The sequence below is a fragment of the Hemitrygon akajei genome, chromosome 10, assembly GCF_048418815.1.
Source record: "Hemitrygon akajei chromosome 10, sHemAka1.3, whole genome shotgun sequence".
Classification (NCBI taxonomy): Eukaryota; Metazoa; Chordata; class Chondrichthyes; order Myliobatiformes; family Dasyatidae; genus Hemitrygon; species Hemitrygon akajei.
This window is the reverse complement of record NC_133133.1, coordinates 56,943,946-56,967,553: the sequence shown is the minus strand read 5'-3', so window position 1 is coordinate 56,967,553 and position 23,608 is coordinate 56,943,946. Positions and strand designations below refer to the sequence as shown.

The window sequence follows — 23,608 nt, the reverse complement described above, 5'->3', positions numbered from 1 at the left end:
TGTTGAATGCTGAACTCATTCAGATCTCACATAAGCATCCCTCTTCTCCAGATGCGTAGAGTTGTGTGTATTGCATCATTTGGTGATCAGCTGTGTCGATAGGCAAATTGTAGGGGTTAGCATGCTGCAGATGTAGTTCTTGACCAGCCTCCCAAAGAATGTGCTTATTATTGAGGTGAGTGCGACAGGACACCAGTCATTCAGACATGTTACCACGGTCTTTTTAGGCACTGGAACAATGGTGAATGTTTTGAAGCAGGAGGGCACTCTACACTGGGAGAGGGAGATTAAAAATGTTTAAACACACCCACCAGTTGTGCCACATACACCCTGAGTGCCCATCCTGGGATGCCATCTGATCCTGCAGATTTGTGACTGTCCACTCATTGGGAATACCTGCATACTTCAGCCTCAGATGACCAAGCTGCAGGTCACAGCAGCTGTAGGTTTCTTCAGGGGCTCATCAGTGTTAGCAACATCAAATTGAGCGTACAAGATTTAGCTCATCTGGGAGAGAAGCAGCAATGATGGAAACTCCACTGTTTAACTTTAAGACTGTTATGGTGTGCAAACCTTGCCATAAGTTGTGTGTTGTTGGAGAATCTTGTCCCTATATTGTTTCACTGCCTTGACTGTACATATCATAGCTGCATTTCTTGAGCTCCAGTTGGTTACTGGCAATATCAGCTCTGTTGCACATTAAGTGCTGATGCAAGTCTATGGTTATGTCCCCGATGATCTTCCAGGCCTTCATTACGCAGCTGCTGCTGTAAATGTCCTCAGTGGAGGCAAGCTCACATCTACAGATGTGCTGGACTTTCTGTACCACTCTGCAGTTCCCATACCAGGTGGTGATACAGCCAGTCTGGATGCTCAGTGGTGCCCCTGCAGGCCTTGAGGATTTGGAAGCTTATGCCTGAACTTCAGTCGCCTGAGGTGGAAGATCTGTTTTGTTTTGCCACAGCAGTCCAGGTGATATCTTTACAGATGTGTATACCAAGGAATTTTAAATTATTCACCATTTCAACTGCAGTCCCATTGATGCTGCCCTGTAATCCACGATCAACACTTGTTTTTTGGACATTGAGGGAGAGGCTGCTGTCTTGGCACCGTGTCAGGGCATTAAGCTCTCTGTAGGATGTTTCGTCACTGCTAGAAAAAAGGCTGTTCAATGTGGTGTCGTCCGCAAATTTGATCAGCAGATTAGAGCTGTGTGGCAGCAGTCATGGGTGTAAAGGGAGTAGCGGGGACTCAGGACACGTGTTGAGGGTCAAAGGTAAGAACCCATCCTTACCACCTGTCAGCAATCCAATAAGAAACTACTGTGCGTGAAAATGCCAGATCACCAGTTTCTGAGATAACTCAGACCACCCCATCCGGCACCAACACTCATTCCATGGTCAAGGCCATTTACATCATCTTTCTTCTCCATTCTCAATTGTGGTCTGAACTGAACCTCTTGACCATGTCCATGTGCTTTCATGCCTTGAGTTGCTGTCACGATTGGCCATTAAGATATTTAGCATTAACGAATAGGTGTACTGAATCAAGTGGCCACAGAATTTTACATCTGGTGATCTGTTCAGTGACCAATTACTTTTATCACAGCACTGGCTGTCTGTAATTTCATTAATCCCACCCCCCCCCCCCCCATGCCCAAAAATTTCCTGAAATCCACATTGTTTCAACCAGCCTTGAAAGCCGTGGCTTTCAGTCATACATTTCAATTGCTCTTACAATACCAGCTTCCATGCCATACCCTTGCAAGTGAAATCTACAAAAATTATTCTATGGATCCCTTCCAAAACCCTCAGATATTAAAAATGGTGCGAATTTCATACAACACTGGATGCACTGCAAATTCACTTTTGATACACATGCACATATTCAATCTCCGACTCCCAGCTATACTCCAGCCCTTGCATCCTTCCCACCTCCTCCCACTGGGCACCTTTTCCATCCATGTCTCATTCACCTAATTAGCCTCATTCATGGCTGCATGCAGCCGACACCTCTGGAAATGGGTATTAAGGAGTTTCAGTCAATCCAGTCAAGGAAGAGGAAAAATTGTAATGATGGAATTCTGACAAAGATACAAATCTGAACTTTGAAGGGACCCAACCCCTCCCACTACATGCAGTTCTATCAGGCACTACTCCTCAAAAATCAGAATTAAAATTATTCAATACTCCTGTCTCAAAAATGTTCTAAAAGTGCTGGTGACAGTGCAACAAATAAAATTAGTCACAGCAGTGTATACATAACACATTTTAATTTCTATGATCTGCATCTTGTTGCTTCCACTGTAGATTGTAGATTTAACCACTACTTTGTTTTGCAGCCAGCCTCTTGTCTCTCTCTTCAGCAATGGTAAGGCGGATACCCTTTCCACGAGGCAAGGAAACCCATGGCTTGTTACCCTGAGTGACGAAAACAGATCATTCATAAATCAATGTTTTTCTGTGGTCTATGGTTCCAGTAGCATTGACCTCAATAATCACTTAATTCAACAACACTTAACTTTCACCATTGCCTGTCTCCCTCCTCCTTGCTTTGCCCAGAAAGCAATTACACACTGCATCATAATTAGCATATTTCACAATCATGTTGTGAATGTTGATTTTGACAGCCTCTTTAGACATGTGCACTATCTTGATACAAAAAAATATTGTAGATTGGTGTATCACAGAACTAATCCCCGCTCTCAATATATTCTAGAACAGGTGGAAATATTTAAAGGAGCAGTTAATCCATAAATTCATCAGTACAGGCTATAAAAATACATAAAACAAAGGGAACAGAACTCAGCAATCACGCGAGTAATCATTTGAATCAAAGTCTGGAAATCTATAAATCAAACTATAAAACACCTTTTAAGTGGTGCTTTCATAATCAAGAAATATCACCCCAAAATATAAAACCATTCAAGTACTCTAAAGTGGTCAGTTATATGCATCAAATGGGTGTGCAGGGGGAGATTGCACAAACAGCAAGGAACTAGAGCCCCATCCACAAAGAACTAGAGCTCTTCTTTAAATAGTGCCATGGGATTTGTATTCACTTTAGAGGAAAATGGGCAATTTGGTACCTCACCATAAAGGCAGCATTTTCAATCCTCAGTGCTGCACTGGAATCTACTAAAGTAACTATCTTCTAGCTCAGAAGACATCACTAACAGGAAGTCATAATATAGACAAAGTTTCATCACTAGTCACACAAAGCTGAACACTGAATCAACTATACCAATGTACAGCAGTTTGGTTTTGTATCAAGAGTGAAAGGTTTCAGCCCAAAAAATCAACTGATGATTCCCCTTCGGTGATACTGCTCGGCTTGCTGAGATCCTCCAGCATTTTGTGCATTGCTCAAGATTTCCAGCAATTGCAAACTGTTGTTAGTAATTAAGTTTAAAGACATGTTAAAGTTTGCCGGTCCAAAAAAACTATGCTGCTATACAGTTCCTACGACTATTTCCAATACTGTTATCTATAAGCAAACACTTCAAAAAAAAACATACAAGATTCTGCACATGTTGGAAATCCAGAACACAATGCTAGAGGAATTAAGGTCAGGCAGCATCAATGGAAATGAATACAGTTGATGTTTGGGGCTGAGACCTTTCATCAGAACTGGAAAGGAATGGGGAAGATGCAGAATATAATGGTGGGAAGGACAAGCCAGTTGATAGATGAAGCCAGGTGGGCAGAGGAGGGGGATGGAGTAAGAAGCTTTACAGGTGGTAAATGGAAAAGGCAAAGGGCTGGAGAAGAAGCAGAGGGAGGTCACAGACAGGTGAGGAAATAAAGAGACCAGAATGGGGAAATCACAAGGGAAGGAAAAAAATTGACAGCACTAAGATTTATACTCACCTTTCCAATAACAAAAATGTTAGAAAGCCTGGTAGCAAAGCTATTACCATTGGCATCCTTTACGTGAACAACATCAAAAGAGCCAGGATGTCTCTCCCGGTTTGTGATTACTCCAATACGGCCCAAGTTAGCACCTCCTATCACCATACACAAGTTGCCTGCAGATACAAAGAAATGGGAGCTTAATAGGAGACAAACATTTTAAAAAAATTTTTAGATGGAATATGCTATTAAACTACTAAGTGTGTGCTATATCCTATACAAACAATATACACATTTACATCAGATATCAAAAATTTCTCACACAGCACCCAGGCCACTTTCACAACCTCACTAATTATTTGTGTCTTCAGTTGAAGTAATACAAACTGGCTTTGATAAAATTCAAAATGTATCAGTAAATCAGAGTGCACATTGCTAGAACATGTATATGTGGAATAGTAGAAATGTTCAAACACAGTTCCCTTCTTTTTCAGTATATCAATGCTAATGTTCTGAAGAGTTTGCCATTTAATACAGAACAAAATTCCTACAATCTGTCTGGTTTGAGGAGCTAATTTTAAAGAAACATCTTGCATTGTAAGCACACATTGAGACCTACCAAAAAGAAAAATTCTCAATTAGCATTTTAATCACTGTTGCTGCACATGGATGTCAAGGTCATGACACTTGTCATCTCAGAAAACAAAATGAAAGGCAAAGCTCAAATTAGGGCCTTACTGAGTGGTGCCTCACAGCTCTTCTTCATATCATATATCTACTCAATGCTAATGCAAGACCAACCAATTACAGCCATCCAGCCAGCTCCATAGTAGTTACCAGTTTCCAGTGCTCAACAGTGACCCTATGTGTTATAGCTGACAAGTGCAGTTTGAGCAATTCTGTGAAATGTTATACCCACACCCACAGCAAGATTACAGAACAGTCCACCCTGTGACTGTGAGCACAATATCAAAATATTAGCCTTTCAAACCCTGGATCCTGGCACAAGTGTCTTGGTAACACTTTAAACACTGGCCAATGACATCCATGGGGCAAGTGTGAGCCTCTGTATGTAAAAGTGAGAAAAGGAGCCAATGTATACTCCCTGGACAGCCTTTAGCCAAAGGAACTGCAAAAGGACAAAATATACCAAAACATCTCACCAATTACTGAACTGTGCATTAAATCGTTAACCAGAAAGGTCCATGGTTGGAGCTACAGAGATACAAGTACCAAAACCCCAGAAACATAATGGAATTTTTGAATGTAGATTCAAATCTTTGAGCATTGAGCCATTTATTGAGCTACCATATTAAGTTTTTAGTCATGCATGGAAGTAGATTGCCAGAACTTCATGTAACAGTTCCATGAAACTGAATACAATTTTACTATAGTTATTGAATTATTAAACCAAAACTCCATCCCTAAATTTTTAAGTTTACAAAATGTGCTCTGGGGTATGAAAAAGCTTAAATATGCCACTGAAAAGTGAATTTCAGATTCACAGGAGAGCCAGACACACAGCAGGAAGGAACTGCAACTAAATGAGAATAACTTTACTTATTGCTGGTATTTGGAATATACCAGGATTGACTGTGGTTCAGTGCCCAAGCATAAAATACCAGAACAGACAACATAAAGGCAACCAATTTACAAGCCAATAGTGCAAAACAGGCATGAGCAATCAACAATTAGAATGGTCACATGCACAAACCAATAATCAAAATTAAATAAGTGTGAACATGTGAACAGACTCAATTATCAAGAGAACAAGAGTAGGAAACACCATTTAAAGGGAGAGCTAGGATTATTACACCCAAGTTTTGTTGAGAAACAGAAGCAGCTTTGGAGACAAGGTGTAATCCTGGTGGTGATGGATTCTGTCAGGGACTCTGTAGTCCAGTCTCTCTGATGGCAATTTGGTGAATGGGTGACTGCTAGAGTGGGCAGAGTCAGCAGTTAATTTTTCCAGTACTTTTCTTCGCTCTGGCAATGAGCAACTTTTAATGTCGGCAGCCAACAATCTTCTCCACTGTGGATCATTCATTGCAACATAGACTTTAAGAGGGAAGAGGTAGTGGAAAACCAAACGGCGAAAGAGATCATCACAACATTCTCAATGATGGCTGAGTAAAAATTCATCAGGATACGCTGAAATGTTAAAGTGTAGGAAAGAAACTGCTGAACTATCCTTGTTGAGTGCAATATGCTTGTCCCACTTCAATGTATTGATTATTGTAATACCCAAGAATTTCAATGAATCAACTATACACAGCCTGACCATAATTTCCAAGGGGTGGCAGGTAGGGGGCTGTCAGTGGAAGCCAATCCTCAACCCACTGTCTTGATAGCATCAAGCTCCATTTTGTTACAAGGATACAAGGACGGTCTACCTCTCTAATAGCAGGTCACATCATTATTAGAGATGAGACCAACTACAGTCATGTTATCCGCTAATTTTAGGATTTTAGTGGATTTATTAATGGAGGTACTGTCATTTGTATTAAGTGAGGAGTGCTTATAGACATTCAACCAGTAAAGTGAGAGCCCAGCCTTGCATACTGCTTACTTCCCATCACAAAGTTATAATCCACTGCTGGACACTGGGCTTGCTGTGGAGCAACCACGGATCCACAGTGTTAAAGACTGAGCTAAAATCCAAAACAAGATCCTCACAAGTGCTGGGGGAGTCCAAATGTTAAAGAATGCAGTGAAGCACAGCCAAAAACATTTGGAGGTCAGGAGTCATTTGGAGAATGATGGAAGGACTGAATAGCATTCATTGTGATCTAAAGGAAAAACTGCAGATCATTTCTGAATTTCTTGGGGGTAGGGGCTATGATTTATTTTATCAAAATTTGCTAAGCTTTTTATAATCTTCACTTTAAAAGATCTAACATTGTTTATTGGCTAGAATCCTTGCTATTCAACATTCTTCATTTAAACCTCAACCTTGCCAAACATCTTTGAATCTACATTTCCAACCTTTCTCCAGACGTTGGAAGACAAACTGTCCAGAAACTCTTTAATTATGAATGTAAGTTAGATACTTTGCCAGAAATCCAAATTAAAACCAAAGCATTGGAAGTGCTTGGATGTTCAGAACATGTTATGGTGAAGAATGCATTAATCATTCAAATTAATGTGCCTTTCATTGACCTGCATTAACTATACTCATCTCTACGTACTGTCTGACTTGCATATTGAAGTATTTTCTATTAACTTGTTTCAACTCAAAAAATATTGTCCATTCTGTAAAAAATCTAGATACCTGTGTCAAATTTAATGAAGTCTGTGATCTTGCCAGTATCCAGATCAATCTGCACAGTATCATTGACCTTGATCAGAGGATCTGGATAGCGAATAGTTCGTGCATCATGTGTAACGAGATGTGGAATTCCCTTGGTGCCCACTCGGATCCTCCTCACTTTACACAGCTTGTACTACAAAATAAATTAAAATAATTCATTATTCACATACACCAATTGGGGATAAAATCTTAACTTTATAATTGAAATGTCCCCACTTTTGGTTTTTGCCAACTATGCAATATTGCCTAATTTTGAAAATATGGCACTCCTGATTAGGAATGAAACTACACTAAAATATTACAGAGCAACACAAAATGCTGGGGGAAATCAGCAGCTCAGGCAGCATCTCCGGAAATGAACAAACAGTCAATGTTCCTGGCTGAGATCATTCTTCAGGACTAAGCACTTTTTAAAATCTTTGGGGTACACTACCCAATGAGGTAGTATTTCCAAGGATACTGGGAACTATGGTTACTAGAAAACATTGTGATGAAAGCTTCTCATTGCATTTTGCTGGATCCAAATTGATTCATGGGTTCAATTCCTGGCACTGGCAGTAAGCAGTTTGTACGCTCTCCCCGTGACCATGTGGTTTTTCACTGGGTGCTCCAGTTTCTTCCCACAATCCAAAGACTTACCAGTTCGTAGGCTAATCGGACATTGTAAATTGTCCCATGATTAGGCTAGGGTTAAATCAGGGGCTGCTGAGCAGTGCCGCTCGAAGGGCCTACTCCATGCTGTATGCCAATAAACAAACTGGGCTCAATGGTCCTGTACGAATAAACCACAGACCTCCAAATTTAGAAGATGGAGTACCAAAGTGCACAGCTTGGCAGCTGAAGGGAAAGATACTGAAGACCATTTCTGCAACTTTCATAGTTGAAAGAAAGAACATGACCTCATTTTAATGAAAATTAATGTCATAATATTCATTAAATCACCAGGTTATCTGCTAAAATACTATATTTGACCCAATACTGTCACCTGCACAGCAGTGGACTAGAAAAAAATAAGATCACAATTAAAATACATTTCATTCCATCTTTAAATCAATTTAATTTTAGCATCTTATTTATTTAGAATGGTCAAATGGGCTACTGAACAGCTTAATATAAACAGCAGCATAACATTGCAGCAGTTAACATACTGTTGTCAGAGTTGATGACAAAATTTCAATTCCTGCCATAGTCTGTCTGTAAGGAGTTTGTATGTTCTTCCTGTGACACAAGTTGCCTCCAGGTGCTCCAGTTTACTCCCACATTTCAAAGACATATGGTCAGGATTAGTGAGTTGTGGGCATACTACGTTGGCACTGTAACTATAGCAACACTTGCAAACTCCCAAGACAAGTTAACTTTAAATCAAACAACACATTTCATTGTACATTTCTGTATTCCAAAGTACCTGTTTCAAAATAAAGCTAATTTCTCAGTTGAATATCTGAGGACGCCACCCACATGAACCTGCCAATTGCTTAATCTTTCGTGGTGCAAGTAAATATTGGGGGGGGGGGGGGGAGAAGAACAGGACAGATATGATCAACTCCTCGGAGCAAACATCGTATCTGCCTCCATTCCACAACAATACCAGGAACACATTGGGCCAAATCAGGGTTCCCTATGGAACCTGCCAGCCCATTGTTTATTTTTTGAGTCTGCATATTGAAACAATTCAAGGTAGTTCCAAGAGTCAGGTGCCTATGCTCTTCTACAAAACTCGCCAGCTAAAGAATATGATGCACTGAAGAAGGGAAACAGGTGGACTTTGCATCCAACACTAGGTTTACAATAAAGAACTGTGGGAGGAAAAGCTATTATACTTTGCTTTCACGCAATATTTGGATCGTTTGTAAACGTCGAGACTGCAGGGCTACTTGCTGCTCCAAGCCCATGCTGCCGTAAGTCATATTGTCTTAAAATATATAAGTAATATTTTAAACACACAATGACTGACATTATCCAAAACTAAGCAAAATTTAACAACAGTAGTAGCAGAGGAGACACTGCCTGGCTTGATCACCCTATCACCAACTTAGGATAAAATAGTGCTCTCAGCTTTGTAGGCTTCCAATATACACTGTTACTTTATTAGGTACACTTGCTTGTTAATGCAAATACCTAATCGACACTTGAGCAGCAGAAACTCAATCCATAACACAATACAGACACAGTCAAGAGGTTCAGAACAAGAAAGGTGACCTAAATAACTATGATCGCAAAATTTTTGGCAACAAATGAGATGGTTTAAGTATCGCAGAAACTGATCTTCAGGGATTTTCATACACAAATCTCTTGAATTTAGAAAATGGTGTGAAATACAAAAAAAAATCCAGCAGTTTGCAGATCTGTGTGCAAAAATGCCTCATTAAACGAGGGAGGTCAGGGGGAATGGCCAGGCTGGTTCAAGCTGACAAATAAATCAAATAACCACAGTGGTTGCAGAACACATTAATGCACATCGAACTTAAAAGTGGTTGAGTACTGCAGCAAAGGACACACTGGATTCCACCTCTGTACCTAAGAGTGGCCACAACTGACCATTCAGTCTTTTGTCCAAAGACTAGTTTCCATTGCATAACAAGAACCCAACACAACCAACAGTACAAGGAATGCTTTGCATGTGAAGGAAAGCAGGCTGATGAACACAACACACCAAAGCACCGATGTATAACAATGCACAATGGAGTTGTTACCTTTGCTTCCTCAGCAGTTATTCTGTGCACAGCAAAACGACCTTTTGTATCGTAGATCAGACGGAAGTGCTCACCCGTCTTATCGATGCTGATGACATCTGAAAATGAACAAAGATGGACAAATTTATAAATTAAACCAGGTTCTGACCTTGAGTCCACGGTAGGACCCACTACGTACAGATCAACACAACCTAGCAGCATTTTAACAAGAGACACCTCGAAGCCACAATCTCTAGTCCACAGGAAGTTCAATTCTGCCGTACCTACAACCCATACTTCAATCTTAGCTCATTTGAATTTGGGGAAAACTCAAGTATTAGTAATTTGTATTTGCATCCCACATAACACAATACAGCATTAAATTTGACACCAGGTCACAGGAAATGTTTTGAAATATGACAAAACTCTGTTAAAAGGGGTAGATTTTGGTAGCATCTAACAAAATGACTGAAAATGAAGAATACCAGGTAAAGAATCACAGGACCCAAGCTAAGCCGATTATGGCACTGCTTTATGCCACTTTGCTTTTACAAAAGACCTACATTAGTAATACATTTTTGCATTACAAAGAGGATTTTTGCTTTTATGGAAACTTATCCTATATAATGGTTCTTCGCTTTACACCATTTCAGCTTAAGAAATGTTTCCTAAGAATGCTCTACTTTTGTAAAAGGGGGGGGGGAGAGAAACACTTGTATAAATGGCATGGAACTGTGTAAGAAATTGAAAATGTGGGCAAAAGCATTAGAACTCAACAGTGCTGAAACAGAATGTTACTAGTTCAGAAAGTAAGAATGACATACAAATACTAAATTTAAACACCATCAAAGATTTGAATGAGAGGTTTTAATCCTACTTGATGCTGTTCACTAAATACCACAGCGATGTCTTTATTATGTCACCTTGCCCAAGGTATTTAATTCAAACCACACAAACACTGTGCGGCAACCACTTATACATGTAGATACAGCACTTCCTCGTGCTTACCCATGAATCCAGCAGGATAGGTGATGTCTGTGCGAACCTTGCCATCAATCTTGATGAATCTCTGCATGCAAATTTTCTTGACTTCATCACCAGTCAAGGCATACTTTAGTCTATTTCTGAGGAAAATGATGAGGGGAAGACATTCCCGGAGTTTGTGGGGACCAGTGGATGGACGTGGAGCCTAAAGAAGTGAAAAGTTTTAGTTCAATATACCAAAAGAATTCCACAGGGACAACATATTCAAATAGAAAAATGTTAAAGTATCTAAACAGGCAACATTATTCAGCTTTTCTTCAAACTAACAGTGGATTTCTTTATTCAACATCAAGCACAGAAACATCACAAATCTCCAGTTACCAAATGGTCATTATTACATCCCATTCAAATCCCATTTTTGTTTTGCATCAACTTATCTTGTGTCTTCAGAACCTGTAACTTCTCTCAAATCTGATGAAAGGCCACCAACCCAATGAGTTAACTATTTCACAGCCATTGGATGATTTCCAGCATATTTTAATGCTAGAGCAGTCATTACCCCTTGATTCTGCTTTGCAGTAACCCAGATACCATGCACATGATATAAATGCTGGCCACTTTGACCAGTAGTGGGGAAAAATTAACTTCTTTTTAATTAACAACTGTTATGAAGACATCGATTGGAGATTGCAAAGGAGCTACTATGAACAACTAAGTGGGAAGAAACACGTACCAACCCCACTCCCAACCAAATCTAACAGTGCAGACACTTCGTCTTGATACTTACAAACACTCCCGTCAGTTTATCCAGCATCCAGTGGCGCGGAGCCGCCAAGCGCTTCAAGTGTTTCTTAGGACCTCGGGCCTACGTGAACAGAAAAGTCTGTTTAGTTATAGGTTTGGGCGGAAAGCCCAGTGGGAGGCTCGGATTCCCGACTTTCCGCTCGCACTCCCCGATCCGACTCTCCCACAGACGTCCAGCTCACGGGAAGCGGTAAAACCATTTTAACTCCAGCCTCCTACTGGCGTGGGTCGAGCCGGGCCTGCACATACAGCACCGAACATCCCCGTCAAACCTGCACTTTCATTTTACTACAGCGTGAGGCTGATCCGCGGCCTGGTCAGGGCCGCTCACTACCCGCCACCTTCACATGAAAATATCCGACATTGTTCAAACCGTTGCCGATAAATCCGCCCCGGACCCGGTTCCGTGACTGTCCCTAAACCGATTACGATCATATTGAAACGCCTCATGCCGGTCACAGCGCGGATGTTGCCCGATTACGCTGGCAGATCCCAACCCGGCGCGCTTACCATCTCTGGGTCAGCGAGGAAAAGGAGCAACCTCCCACAATGCACCGCTCAACCGGACTCGGCTCCGCCTGACGTCACACCAAGGCGCGCCTGCGCACTGACCGCTCGCCGTCGGGCAGGCCCGTTACTGTTGTCAATGGCCAAGCTCGGTTTGTTTAACCTTTTTGCATGTTATACGGTAAAGGGATATATTCCCTAGTAAACGGAAGCAGTTTAAATTGAGCAAGAAATATACAAACGCAGCGATAATGGATCACAGATGCTAAAATCTGGAACTTTTGTGGAAAAACATGAGAGTCATTTTATGTGCTGAACAAAGGAACTAAAAGCAGTCGCCTTACACTAACGTCATGCTTGCAGACTCCGTCTCTTAAAGTGAGCGCAACAACTCAATGTCGGTGGTTGTGAATGATGTAGAAAAACATCCACTGTGAACAAATTGTGTCATCTGTCACCCATTGCATTTCTCTACACAGCAAAGAACCTGCTGGAGGAACTCAGCGGGTCGAGCAGCATCTGTGCGTGTGTGGGTGGGGGGGGGGAGGAATTCTCAATGGTTTGGGTTGAAACTGCATCAAAACTGACAGGAAAAGGGGGGGGGAGAAGACGGGGAGTGGTGAGTAAGGCGACTGAGTAGGGGTGTCTGATGGCAGTGAGGTTGTGTCAGATTGGGAGGGGAACAGCGAATGAGTTGGAGCCCGCAGCAGGTGAATGATGGTTGGAAGCAGAGAAAAATAGAAAAACATGGGGCAAGATGAGAGAAGGGAAAAGTAGAGTGTTAATATTGAATGTTACAGCCTTTCAGCCTATGATGTTGTGCCAACATTTTAACCTACACTATGATCAATCTAATCCTTCACTCCTACATTTTTCTATCATCCATGTGCCTATCTAAGAGTTCCCTAAATTATCCTGATGTATTTACCTCTACCAACACTCCATGCACCCACCACTCTCTGTTCAAAAGAAAAGCATACCTCTAATATCACCCCTATACTTTCCTACAATCACCTTAAAATTATGCCCCCTTGTATTAGCCATTTTGCTGTGGGAAAAAGTCTCTGGCTATCCACTCAATCTATGTCTCTTATCATCTTGTACACCTCTCCTGCTCCTCCACTCCAGAGAGAAAAGCCCAAGCTCGCCCAAGACATGTTCTTTAATGCAGGGAGCATTAAATCTCCTGTACACCCTCTCTAAAGCTTCCACATCCTTCCTATAATGAGGCAACAGTTAAAGTTGGAGACAGCTGCTGAAGGGAGCTATGTCTATCACCCCGACTTGGGCACAGGCTGCTGAAGGCAGTGTGCCGGAGTACTCTGTCCTGAGCTGGTCTTTCAAGATGTCCATCTCTGAAGATCCTTCATCTCCCATAGACAGAGCTTCTTCAGTTTGCATTTCTTTAGCATGGAGGGTGATAAGTAGGAATACAAACGGCTACTAGTGCTGGAATCTGATAAGAAGAGGAGGTAATAATGGGACTTGTTGGGGAAGATGTGAATGGTAGATGGAACAAAAACAAGTGGGGGAGGGGAAAGGGGAAAACTATGGGTGAATTATTTAAAATGCAAACACGAAATCTGCAGTTGCTGGAAATTCACCCAACACACACAAAATGCTGGTGGAACGCAGCAGGCCAGGCAGCATCTATAGGGAGAAGCACTGTCGACGTTTCGGGCCGAGACCCTTTGTCAGGGTCCTGATGAAGGATCTCGGCATGAAACGTCGACAGTGCTTCTTCCTATGGATGCTGCCTGGCCTGCTGTGTTCCACCAGCATTGTGTGTGTGTTGACTGAATTATTTGTCGTGGCTGAATGGGACCAGGTGGGGGGGGGGGGGAAGATAAACGTGGAGAGCTGAAGGGAGGGGTGGGGTAGGAGAGGAAGGAGAAAAATGCCTGCTCTTGTGATTGCAATAATTGTTTGCTACCGGATAAGATTGATCAGTTGGTAAAATAGACCAAAAATGGGAGATAAGTTTTAATCCTGCTAAATGAAAAGTGAGGATTTATAAGGACAGATAATACAAATGAAGGTAGAGCCATAGGGATTATTGAGCAACAGAGGGAACTTGGTGTTTAATTGAATGACTCCTGAAGGTGGCAGCGCAAGCTGATAAGCTAGTGAAGACACGTAGGGTATCTGCCTTTGTTCGTTGTGGCACGGATTAAAAGCACAAAGGATATGGTATAACTTTATAAAGCAGCTGCAGTGCAGTGTCACCACACAGAAGAAAGATATGATATGCTATGTGATGCACCATCAATAACTCTCTGAGACGTGAGGCGAGATATCGGCTTTTATTGACTGGAAGAAAGAACAAGCAGTAGTTGACCACCATACTACATCCTGGAGACTGAGGGCAGGGCTCAGGCCTCAATCGCCTTTATACCGGGGTCTGTGGGAGGAGCCACAGGAGCAGTCAGTGGGGTGGGGGGGGGGCGTGTCCAGACAGGTATATGTAGTTCACCACATTATGGAGGCCAGTACAGCATAGTAAATGGCCCTTCAACCCATCTAGTCCATGCTGAACTATTAGTTTGCCTAGTCCCATTGTCCCACACCTGGACCGTACTCCTCTCATCTATCTACTTATACCAATTTCTCTTAAATTTGAGAAGTTGAGATGGCTGGTAGAATAGTGCGAGCCCACGATGTGGACAAAACCAAGGAGATGACTGTGGACTCTAGGAAGGGGCCACTCCTCACTGCACATACACGGCTCCTCCGTGGAGAGTGGAGCGCATAGCAGATGATCCCACCTGGTCCCTCAACACCAATACTTTAATCAAGAAAGCACAGCAGTGCCTTCACTTCCTGAAGAGATTGAGGTGAGTGAGGCTCCCCATCACCCCCATTCTAACGAGATTTTACAGGTGCACCTTGGAGAGCGTCCTGACCAGCTGCATCGCCATCTGGTGAGGGAATTGTAAAGTATCTGACCACAAGTCCCTACAACGGATTATGAGCACTGCTGAGAGGATTGTCAGGGTCTCTTTTCCACCTATTACAAATACTTAAAAGAAGCACTAGCATGCCATGCCCTTCACATCATCAATGATCCATCGAACAATCTCTTTGACCCCCTACCATCAGGTAGGAGGTACCGTAGCATTAGGAGCTTGTTCCCCCAAGCTGTCTGAGCATTGAAGTCCCTGTCACCACTCAGGTCTCAGCACATATAAAGCACCATTTGCATTATAGTGTTTATTTTTTAACTTGTGAGGAAAATGCAACTTATTTTTAATGTATTTGAGGTAATATCACTTCATGTTGTATGTGTGTACTGTGTTGTGCACCTTGATCCGGAGAAACATCGTTTCATTTGGTGGTATACGTGCATACAGTTGAATGACCATGAACTTGAACTTTAATGTTGAAATTGAACCTATATCCACTACTTCTGCTGGCAGCTTGTTCCACATCCTCACAGCCCTCTGACTGAAGAAATTATGATTCTTAAATATTTCACCATTCACCCTTAACCTATGACCAATAGTTCTAGTCTCACCCAACCAACCTTAGTGGAAAAAGGCCGCTTGCATTAGGCAACCTTGGTTTTGGAGACATAGCAAAGGATGCAGAGGAAATTGAGCAGGACATTAGCTGAGATAGAATGGTTTGGAAATGGATAGACTGGATTGTTTAGACAGGGCACACAGTATGAAACATTTCCACACAGCAGAGGTGTCTCAGACTGGATAGTATTGATTTAGAGTGAGAGGTTAAAAGAGAACTTTCTCACTCAGAGGATGGGAGGAATGGGTGCTGGAGGCAAGTGCATTCACAACATTTAAGAAGCATTTAGATATGCACTTGAATTGCCAAGACATGGACAGCTACAGACAAAGTGCTGGTAAATGGTATTAGTAGAGATAAGTAGTTGATAATCAGTATTTATTATATTTAACTTAATTATATAGCATGGAACCGGCCCTTCTGCCGCTTTGAGATGCACAGCCAGCAACCCACTGATTTATCCCTAGCTTAATCGTGGGACAATTTGCAGCAACCAATTAACCGACTAACTGGTACATCTTTGGACTGTGAGAGGCACCCAGAAGAAACCCAAGTGCACACAGGAAGGAAAGCAATAAGTTGCTTATAGCAGAGTTGAACTCCGAACTCCAACACTCCAAACTCTAATAGCGTTATGACAACCACTACCTACTGTAATGCCCAGTGGTGGGCCAGAGTATCTGGTTCTGTGCTGTATGACTTTAAGACTCAGACTTCGGGTTATTGTCAATCCTGAGTACACCTCTTAAACCTGGTATGAAATTGCCAGTCAAGCTACTGAACACAGAAAGTAAGTAAGAATTTTGCCAAGCAAGCAAAATATATTCCTCACAAGACCTTTAAGAAATTAGATGACGACTGACTGTTGATAAAATGAAACCACTGCAATAATCATATTAAATCATAATATTTTCTTAAGAGGCCAGCAGTACATGTACAGGGGCCCAGTTACAAAATCCTGAAACACAACTAAAGTTCAATGTTAGAATTAAGTTAATTGTCACTGGCATGTTGTTATGCGGCAGCTATACATAAAAATTACAGTAGGAAGTGTATATGTGTCTGTTACATATATGTAACATTAAACAAATATTGCAAAAACAGAAAAAAAAGTAAGCAATTAGGTAGTGTTCATAGATTCAATGTCCATTCAGAAATCTGATGGCAGAGAGGAAGAAGCTGTTCTTGAATCATTGAGTGTGTGCCTTCAAGTTTCTGTATCTCCTCCCTGATGGTAGCAATAAGAACAAGGCTTGCCCTGGGTGCTGGGGGTTCTTAATTATGGATTCTGTGGCCTGGTCGCTGGGCATGACGGGGTTGACTGACTTCACAACTTTCTGCAGCTTATTTCAATCCTGTGCAGTGGGCCTTCCATACCAGACGGTAATGCAATCAATTAGAATGCTCCCCACAGTACATCTGTAGAAATCTGCGTGAGTCTTTGGCAACATACCAAATCACATCAAACCCCTAATGAAATATAGATGCTGTCGTGCCTTCTTTGTAACTGCATTGATATGTTGGGCCCAGGATAGATCCTCACAGATGTTAACACCCAGGAACTAGAAATTGCTCACCCTTTCCACTTCCGATCCTTTGATGTGTGTTCCCTTGTCTTATCCTTACTGAGACCCATAATCAATTCTTTGATCTTATTGGCATTGAGTGCAAGGTTGTTGCTATGACACCACTAAACTAGCTGATCTATTTCGCTCCTGTACGCCTTCTCATCACCATCAGAAATTTTGCCAACAATAGTTGTGTCATCAGCAAATTTATAGATGGAATTTGAGCTGTGGCTAGCCATAGAGATTGAGATGTTATTTCTGAATCACATAGATTGTGGTCTTCCAGTGAGGAAGTTGAGGATTCAGTTGGACAGGGAGATACAGAAGCCCAGGTTTTGGAGCTTTTTGTTCAGAATAATAGGAATGATTGTATTAAATGCTGAACTGCAGTCAATGAATAGCAGCTTGACATGAGTATTAGTATTGTCCAGGTGATCCAAGGCAGCATGAAAAGCCAGTGAGATCACATTCACTGTAGACCTATTGTGGTGATAGGCAAGTTGTAGTGGGTCCAGATCCTTGCTCAGAAAGGAGTTGATTCTAACCAAAACCAACCTAGCAAAGCACTTCATCACCATAGATGTGAGTGCTACTGGACGATAGTTGTTAAGGCAGCTCACACTGCTCTTCTTGGGCACTGATATGATCGTTGCCCTTTAGAAGCAGGTGAGAACTTCTGACTGTAGCAATGACAGATTGAAAATGTCTTTGAACACACTTGCCAGTTTGGCACACGTTTACAGAGCCCTACCAGGTACATCATTGGAGCCTGCCATCCTAGGAGGGCTCACCTTTTTAAAAGACTTTCTAACATCAGCCTCTGACTCAGAGATCACCAGGTCACTGGATGCTGCAGTTGTGGTTTTATTCTCTGTTTCAAAGCCTGCATAAGAGACGTTGAGCCTATCTGGGAGTGAAGCATCACTGCCATCCGTGATGTTAGGTTTCATTTTGTCAGAGGTAATGGCCTGCAAACTCTGTCAGAGTTGGCATGCATCAATTCTGCCTCTAACCTCAATCGGAATTGTTCTTTTGGTCTTGAGATAGCCCTCTGCAAGCTATACCTGGCTTTCTTATGTAGTCCTGGATCAATAGACTTGAATGTCACAGGTCTAGCCCTCAGAAGAATACAAACAGGTTCATCCACGACTTTTGATTTGGGAATGTAAGGTATGTTCTCATAGGCACACACTCATCCACACAGGTTTCAATGAAGTCAGTGACAACTGTGGCATATTCATTCAGACTTGGATGAATCCCTGAATACCATCCAGTCCACCAACTCAAAGCGGCCCTCTAAGTGCTCCTCCGCCTCCCTTGTCCATATCTTCTTGGTTGACTCTACTGGTGCTGCAGTCTTCAGTCTCTGTCTATATTCATGGAGTACAGCCAGGTGAGCAAACTTTGATCAGATCAGTTATTGATAAAGTTGATACCCAAGACTATACATCAGGACCCAAATGGGTCACAGATGAGATGGAGCAGAATGCACTAGAGCTGGTAAGACACCATGTATCAGAAGCAGCAACAGCCATTTCAAATCCATCAAGTGTAATAAGCACCACATCACACAGTTCTAATTCTACTCCTATGTCTCATGGTCATAAAAATGATGAGAGAGAATCATAAAATGTATCAAATAAGAGGAGACTGGAACACGAAAGATTCTCCAGCAATTAATAAAAGTTACCAAGTACAAGGTGCCTTGAACAACAACTGACCTCAAATCTGGACCCCAATCTATTTGGCTAAAGACATCAACTGGTGCAAATGTGCTTTTCATCATGAACTGCACACGTGCAAACAGACCACATGGTTGAAAAGTGTCTTATCCCTGGAATGCACTGTTGTCGTTTGCAAAATCTGGTCAATATTTATTCCAGAGAATTCTGTCATATACTAGGTGATATATCAGCCTGTTTCTTAAACACTTTAATCTGTGGTTTAAATCGGGTGTGTTTCCAGACTACAGGCGTAGTGCTGCTGAGAAAAACTCTGGTGTCTACACTTCATACACTAGGGGACAGTGCATTGTCACACATCTCGCAGAAGGATCACAATATCCAGGACAATAAGACCATAAGATATAGGAGCAGAATTAGGCCACTTGACCCATAGAATTTCTTCTGCCATTTCATTATGGCTGATTTATTATCCCTTTCCTCCCCATTTTCCTGCCTTCTCCCCAAAACCTTTGACGCTCTGATTAACCAAGAACCTATCAAACTCTGTTTTAAATATACTCAATGATTTGGCATCCACAATGGTCTGAAATGAATTCCACAGATTCAGCAAACTCTGGCTAAAGAAATTCCTTCTCATCTCTGCTCTGAATGGACTTCTCTCTAGTCTGAAGATGTGCCCTCTAGTCCTGGACACCAACGTTCTTCTAAACTTCGGGAAGTACACACCCAGAGCCGGCAAACTCATTCCTTTCATTCCTGGAATCATTCTCATGAACCTCCTCTGGACCCTCTCCAACTCCAGCACATCTTTTTTAGATAAGGGGACCAAAACTGCTTACAATTTGCAGTCTGACCAATGCCTTATAAAAGCCTCAGCATTACATTATTGCTTTTATATTCTGGTCTTCTCAAAATAAATGTTAACACTGCATTTGCCTTGCTGACACCAACTCAATCTGCAAGTTAACCTCTAGAGGATCCTACACAAGGGCTCACAAGTCCCTTTGCACCACTGATTTTTTAAATTTTCTCCCTGTTTAGAAAACTGTTTATGCCTTTATTCCTTCGACCAAAGTGCATGACCATACACTTCTCTACACTATATTCCATCTGCCACTTGTTTGCCCATTGTCCCAATCTGTCTAAGTCCTTCTGCAGACTCCCTGCTTCCTCAACGGCACCTGCCCCTCCAACTATCCTTGTATCATCTGCAAACTTGGCCACAATGCCATCAATTCCAACATCCAAATCATTGACGTATAATGTAAAAAGAAGCAGTCCCAAATACCGTCTCCTGTGGAACACCAATTTTTACCAGCGGCCAAATATTTAATAGGTTAATCTGTCATTTCTTTTCCCCCATTACTACCTCTCCAGTGCCATTTTCTTTTGAACAGGATACCACTCGCCTCCAAGTCCAGTTTGGATGTCACTATACCACTGGCTGGCTGAACTTGTCACCTGCAGCCTATTTAAACCCAGCTCGCATCCAAATCCTTGTTCATTCATCTTACCAGTCAACCTCAACCAGTTGCTCCTAACCTTCAGTTATCTAGTTGCCTTGTCAAGTTAAATATCTGTTCTCTCTTGTTTCACCCTCGTGGCTTGTTATTTTGCAGTTTATTATTAAAGTTACAGCTCACTGCGGTAGTCTGATGGCAAACTCTGTATTGCATGGAGGGGAAGATGGTAGGCTGATGGTGATCACTGTGTTGCATGGAGGGGAGATTGGTAGGCTGATGGTGAACTCTGTGTTGCATGGAGGGGAGGTTGGTAGGCTGATGGTGATCACTGTGTTGCATGGAGAGGAGGTTGGTAGGCTGATGGTGATCGCTGTGTTGCATGGAGGGGAGGATGGTAGGCTGATGGTGAACTCTGTGTTGCATGGAGGGGAGGTTGGTAGGCTGATGGGTATCGCTGTGTTGCATGGAGGGGAGGTTGGTAGGCTGATGGTGATCACTGTGTTGCATGGAGGGGAAGATGGTAGGCTGATGGTGATCACTGTGTTGCATGGAGGGGAGGTTGGTAGGCTGATGGTGATCACTGTGTTGCATGGAGGGGAGGTTGGTAGGCTGATGGTGATCACTGTGTTGCATGGAGGGGAGGTTGGTAGGCTGATGGTGATCACTGTGTTGCATGGAGGGGAGGATGGTAGGCTGATGGCGATCGCTGTGTTGCACAGAGGGGAGGACGGTAGGCTGATGAGGAGCGTGAAGTGCGTTGTCTGAGCATTGAATGGACTTGCCCATCTTGGGCTTTGACATCAGCCTCTCCCTCCCGAATTAACTCCCCCATCTTCTCCTGATGCGCCACCAATGGACTATTGGGATCGAATAAACTATCAGTACACTAGAAATTTGGAGAGAAGTTGGCATTCAAAAGACAGTCCAGTGAGGCGATTTTTGAAGAGGAGGATTTTAGGCCTAGGCCTACAGACAATTCTGAGGTAAATGATGAAGAATTACAGTCTTCTGAGTCATTTCACTGCAGTAGTGCAACAGACAAAAATAATCCATTTTTTCTATAAAACTATGTAAGTTCATTTACACAAGAAATACACAAATTACAAATATTCAGTATTTACAAGACAACAAATACATTCAACTGAAAATACAATTATTCCGGTATATAAAAGACTGGGGGCCCACTGCTCTCGGAAATCTCCCTCTGTACCCATTGTAATGCATGCTCCCTCTCCAAGGACAGCTGGGCATGAACGTATGCTCAGAAGAGGGGCAGACAGTCGGGCCTGGCAGAGCCCTCGACTCTTTGCCGCCTGGACCCGTGAATGGCCAGCCGAGCCAGGCCCAGAGGCAAGCCCACCAGTAGATCCTCCTGGCGATCCGCCCCTTTCGATGCTGGCTGCTTGAATGTGAGGAGCCCGGGGCTGAAGCCCCTTCACATACTCAGACTGGGGCTGCAGCCTCTCACACTCCATGTCAGCCTGGTCACAGAATGGACATGCAGACGGGGTGTCAGTGAAGCTGCTTACAGACCTGTTGCACGGTTCTGCCCGATGCAACACCTTCCACCCCAGGCCCCCCACTGTACAGGGGAAGGACCCCTGCAAAAAGAGATTTCCTCTGAGGATCTCCTCCACTGCCAGGTAGTAACACAGACCCCCAAGGCGAGTCTGGTCTGCAGATGAAGGCAAGGATGTGAAAGGTGTGCAGGAGCCCATACAAGAGCGTTACGGAAGGGCATGGAGTGCACCCACCCTCCCCACGTGGTAACCCAAGGCAATTTTGGCCCATCAGGTGGTGGTGCAGCCGGAACTTCACTTCCCCGAGCCCTCTCGATACCCTCCGTGAAAGGATAGGGACCAGACTCCCTCGCAGTTAAAGCAGTGGTGCTGGAGCACCCTGTCTGGACGAGACTAGACCCCGTACCCTCAACTGCTCTCGGTAAAAGCGAGACAGTTCCCTCAAAGCGGAGTGGCTGATGCTGTCCGCTGGAAGCCCTATGCCCTTCTGCAGGCAGTGTCCCGGCGGGGAATGCACGTCACCAGCGTCTCAGAGGCTGGTCACCGTACAGGTATCTCTGCAAGGTCCTGAGGCGGAAAGCCGCCAGTTGGGTGCACAGACACACCAATGAATGACCACCTTCCGCGATCAGAAGACTCAGGATTGCAGCAGACAGCCAATACCTCTTGTTGCCCCAGAAGAAGTCCACCAGCCTCTTCTGGGTCCTGGAGACAAAAGCAGTGGGTGGGACTAAATTAATCGGCCGGTACTATACCTTTACAATGAAAGCCTCTTATCAATGGGTTTTAGATGGACTGGTGATCCAACTAGTCCTATTCCATTGTGCTTCGTCAGTGGGTAAATATCTTACAAATGCAAAATTGAAAATACACTTATAACTACAATTCACAGCCGTATGACATGTAAAAGTGCTGATTATTTTAAACAACTATTGGAATCTCAAAGCAAACAGATTAAAGTTTTTGAAAATGAAGTCACAGTCAGTAAAAGGGTCCAGGAAGCAAGTTATTTAGTAGATTTCAAATCAGTTCACTCGAGAATGTTTTAAAAATGGCATAAACCTGGACAAAGAGCACACCAATCTTCTGCTACGTACAGAAATCCAGTGGCTTAGCAGAGGAAATTTTTCAACAGGGTGTTTGAGCTGAAAGGTGAATTGAAGGAGTACTTTCAAGAAAATAGAAGGGCAGATTTTGCTAAGTGCTTTTAATATGAAGAATGACTGTAGAAATTAGCCTAATTAACAGACATTTTTCAGCATATAAACCAGTTTGAACAAGTTTCTGCGATGCCATGGAGAAAAAGTTTTGACTTCAAGTGACAAGACTTTTGAATATAAAAGTAAACTGAATCTTTGGAAAAATCATGCTGCAAAAGGAAATCTTGAAATGTTTCCACTGCTGCTTGGGCTTGAGAGTGAGGAAGGATCAGAAAGTCTTGAGTCTTATTGAAAGTCATCTGGAAGAACTGTAGAACAAAATTGAACAGTATTTTTCCTCCCTTCCAACACAAGTTTATGACTGAGTGAGGGATCCTTTCTCTGAATCTTCTGCTCAGCCTGAGAACTTGACTTTGAGAGAAGGGGAAGAACTTTGTGAGCTGCACTCTGATCATGCACTCAAGATGAGATTTACTGACCTGCCGTGAACAAGTTCTGAATTTCTGTGAAAGAAGAGCATCCTGCCATTCATAGGAAAGCAATGAACATTTTGCTGCAGTTT

At 42.7% G+C, this 23,608-nt stretch overlaps 1 protein-coding gene across 1 annotated transcript; it reads right to left on the bottom strand.

Moving 5' to 3' along the window:
- Positions 1–2,255: 2,255 nt before the first annotated feature.
- rps4x (ribosomal protein S4 X-linked) lies at positions 2,256–12,183 on the bottom strand. The gene is made up of 7 exons (XM_073058367.1): positions 12,132–12,183; positions 11,605–11,682; positions 10,842–11,022; positions 9,855–9,952; positions 7,123–7,294; positions 3,870–4,027; positions 2,256–2,420 (listed from the first exon to the last, which is right to left on the bottom strand). Exons 1-7 carry the CDS (start codon positions 12,132–12,134, stop codon positions 2,319–2,321), a joined length of 792 nt encoding a protein of 263 aa, XP_072914468.1. The 5' UTR covers positions 12,135–12,183; the 3' UTR covers positions 2,256–2,318.
- Between the last annotated feature and the right edge of the window lie 11,425 nt (positions 12,184–23,608).

Coding starts and splice junctions, on each gene's coding strand:
- rps4x (XM_073058367.1), bottom strand. Junction 7,295..9,854: donor TAACTGCTGAGGAAGCAAAG/GTAACAACTCCA, acceptor TTTATTTTGTAG/TACAAGCTGTGTAAAGTGAG. Junction 2,421..3,869: donor ACATTTTTGTTATTGGAAAG/GTGAGTATAAAT, acceptor TTCGTCACTCAG/GGTAACAAGCCATGGGTTTC.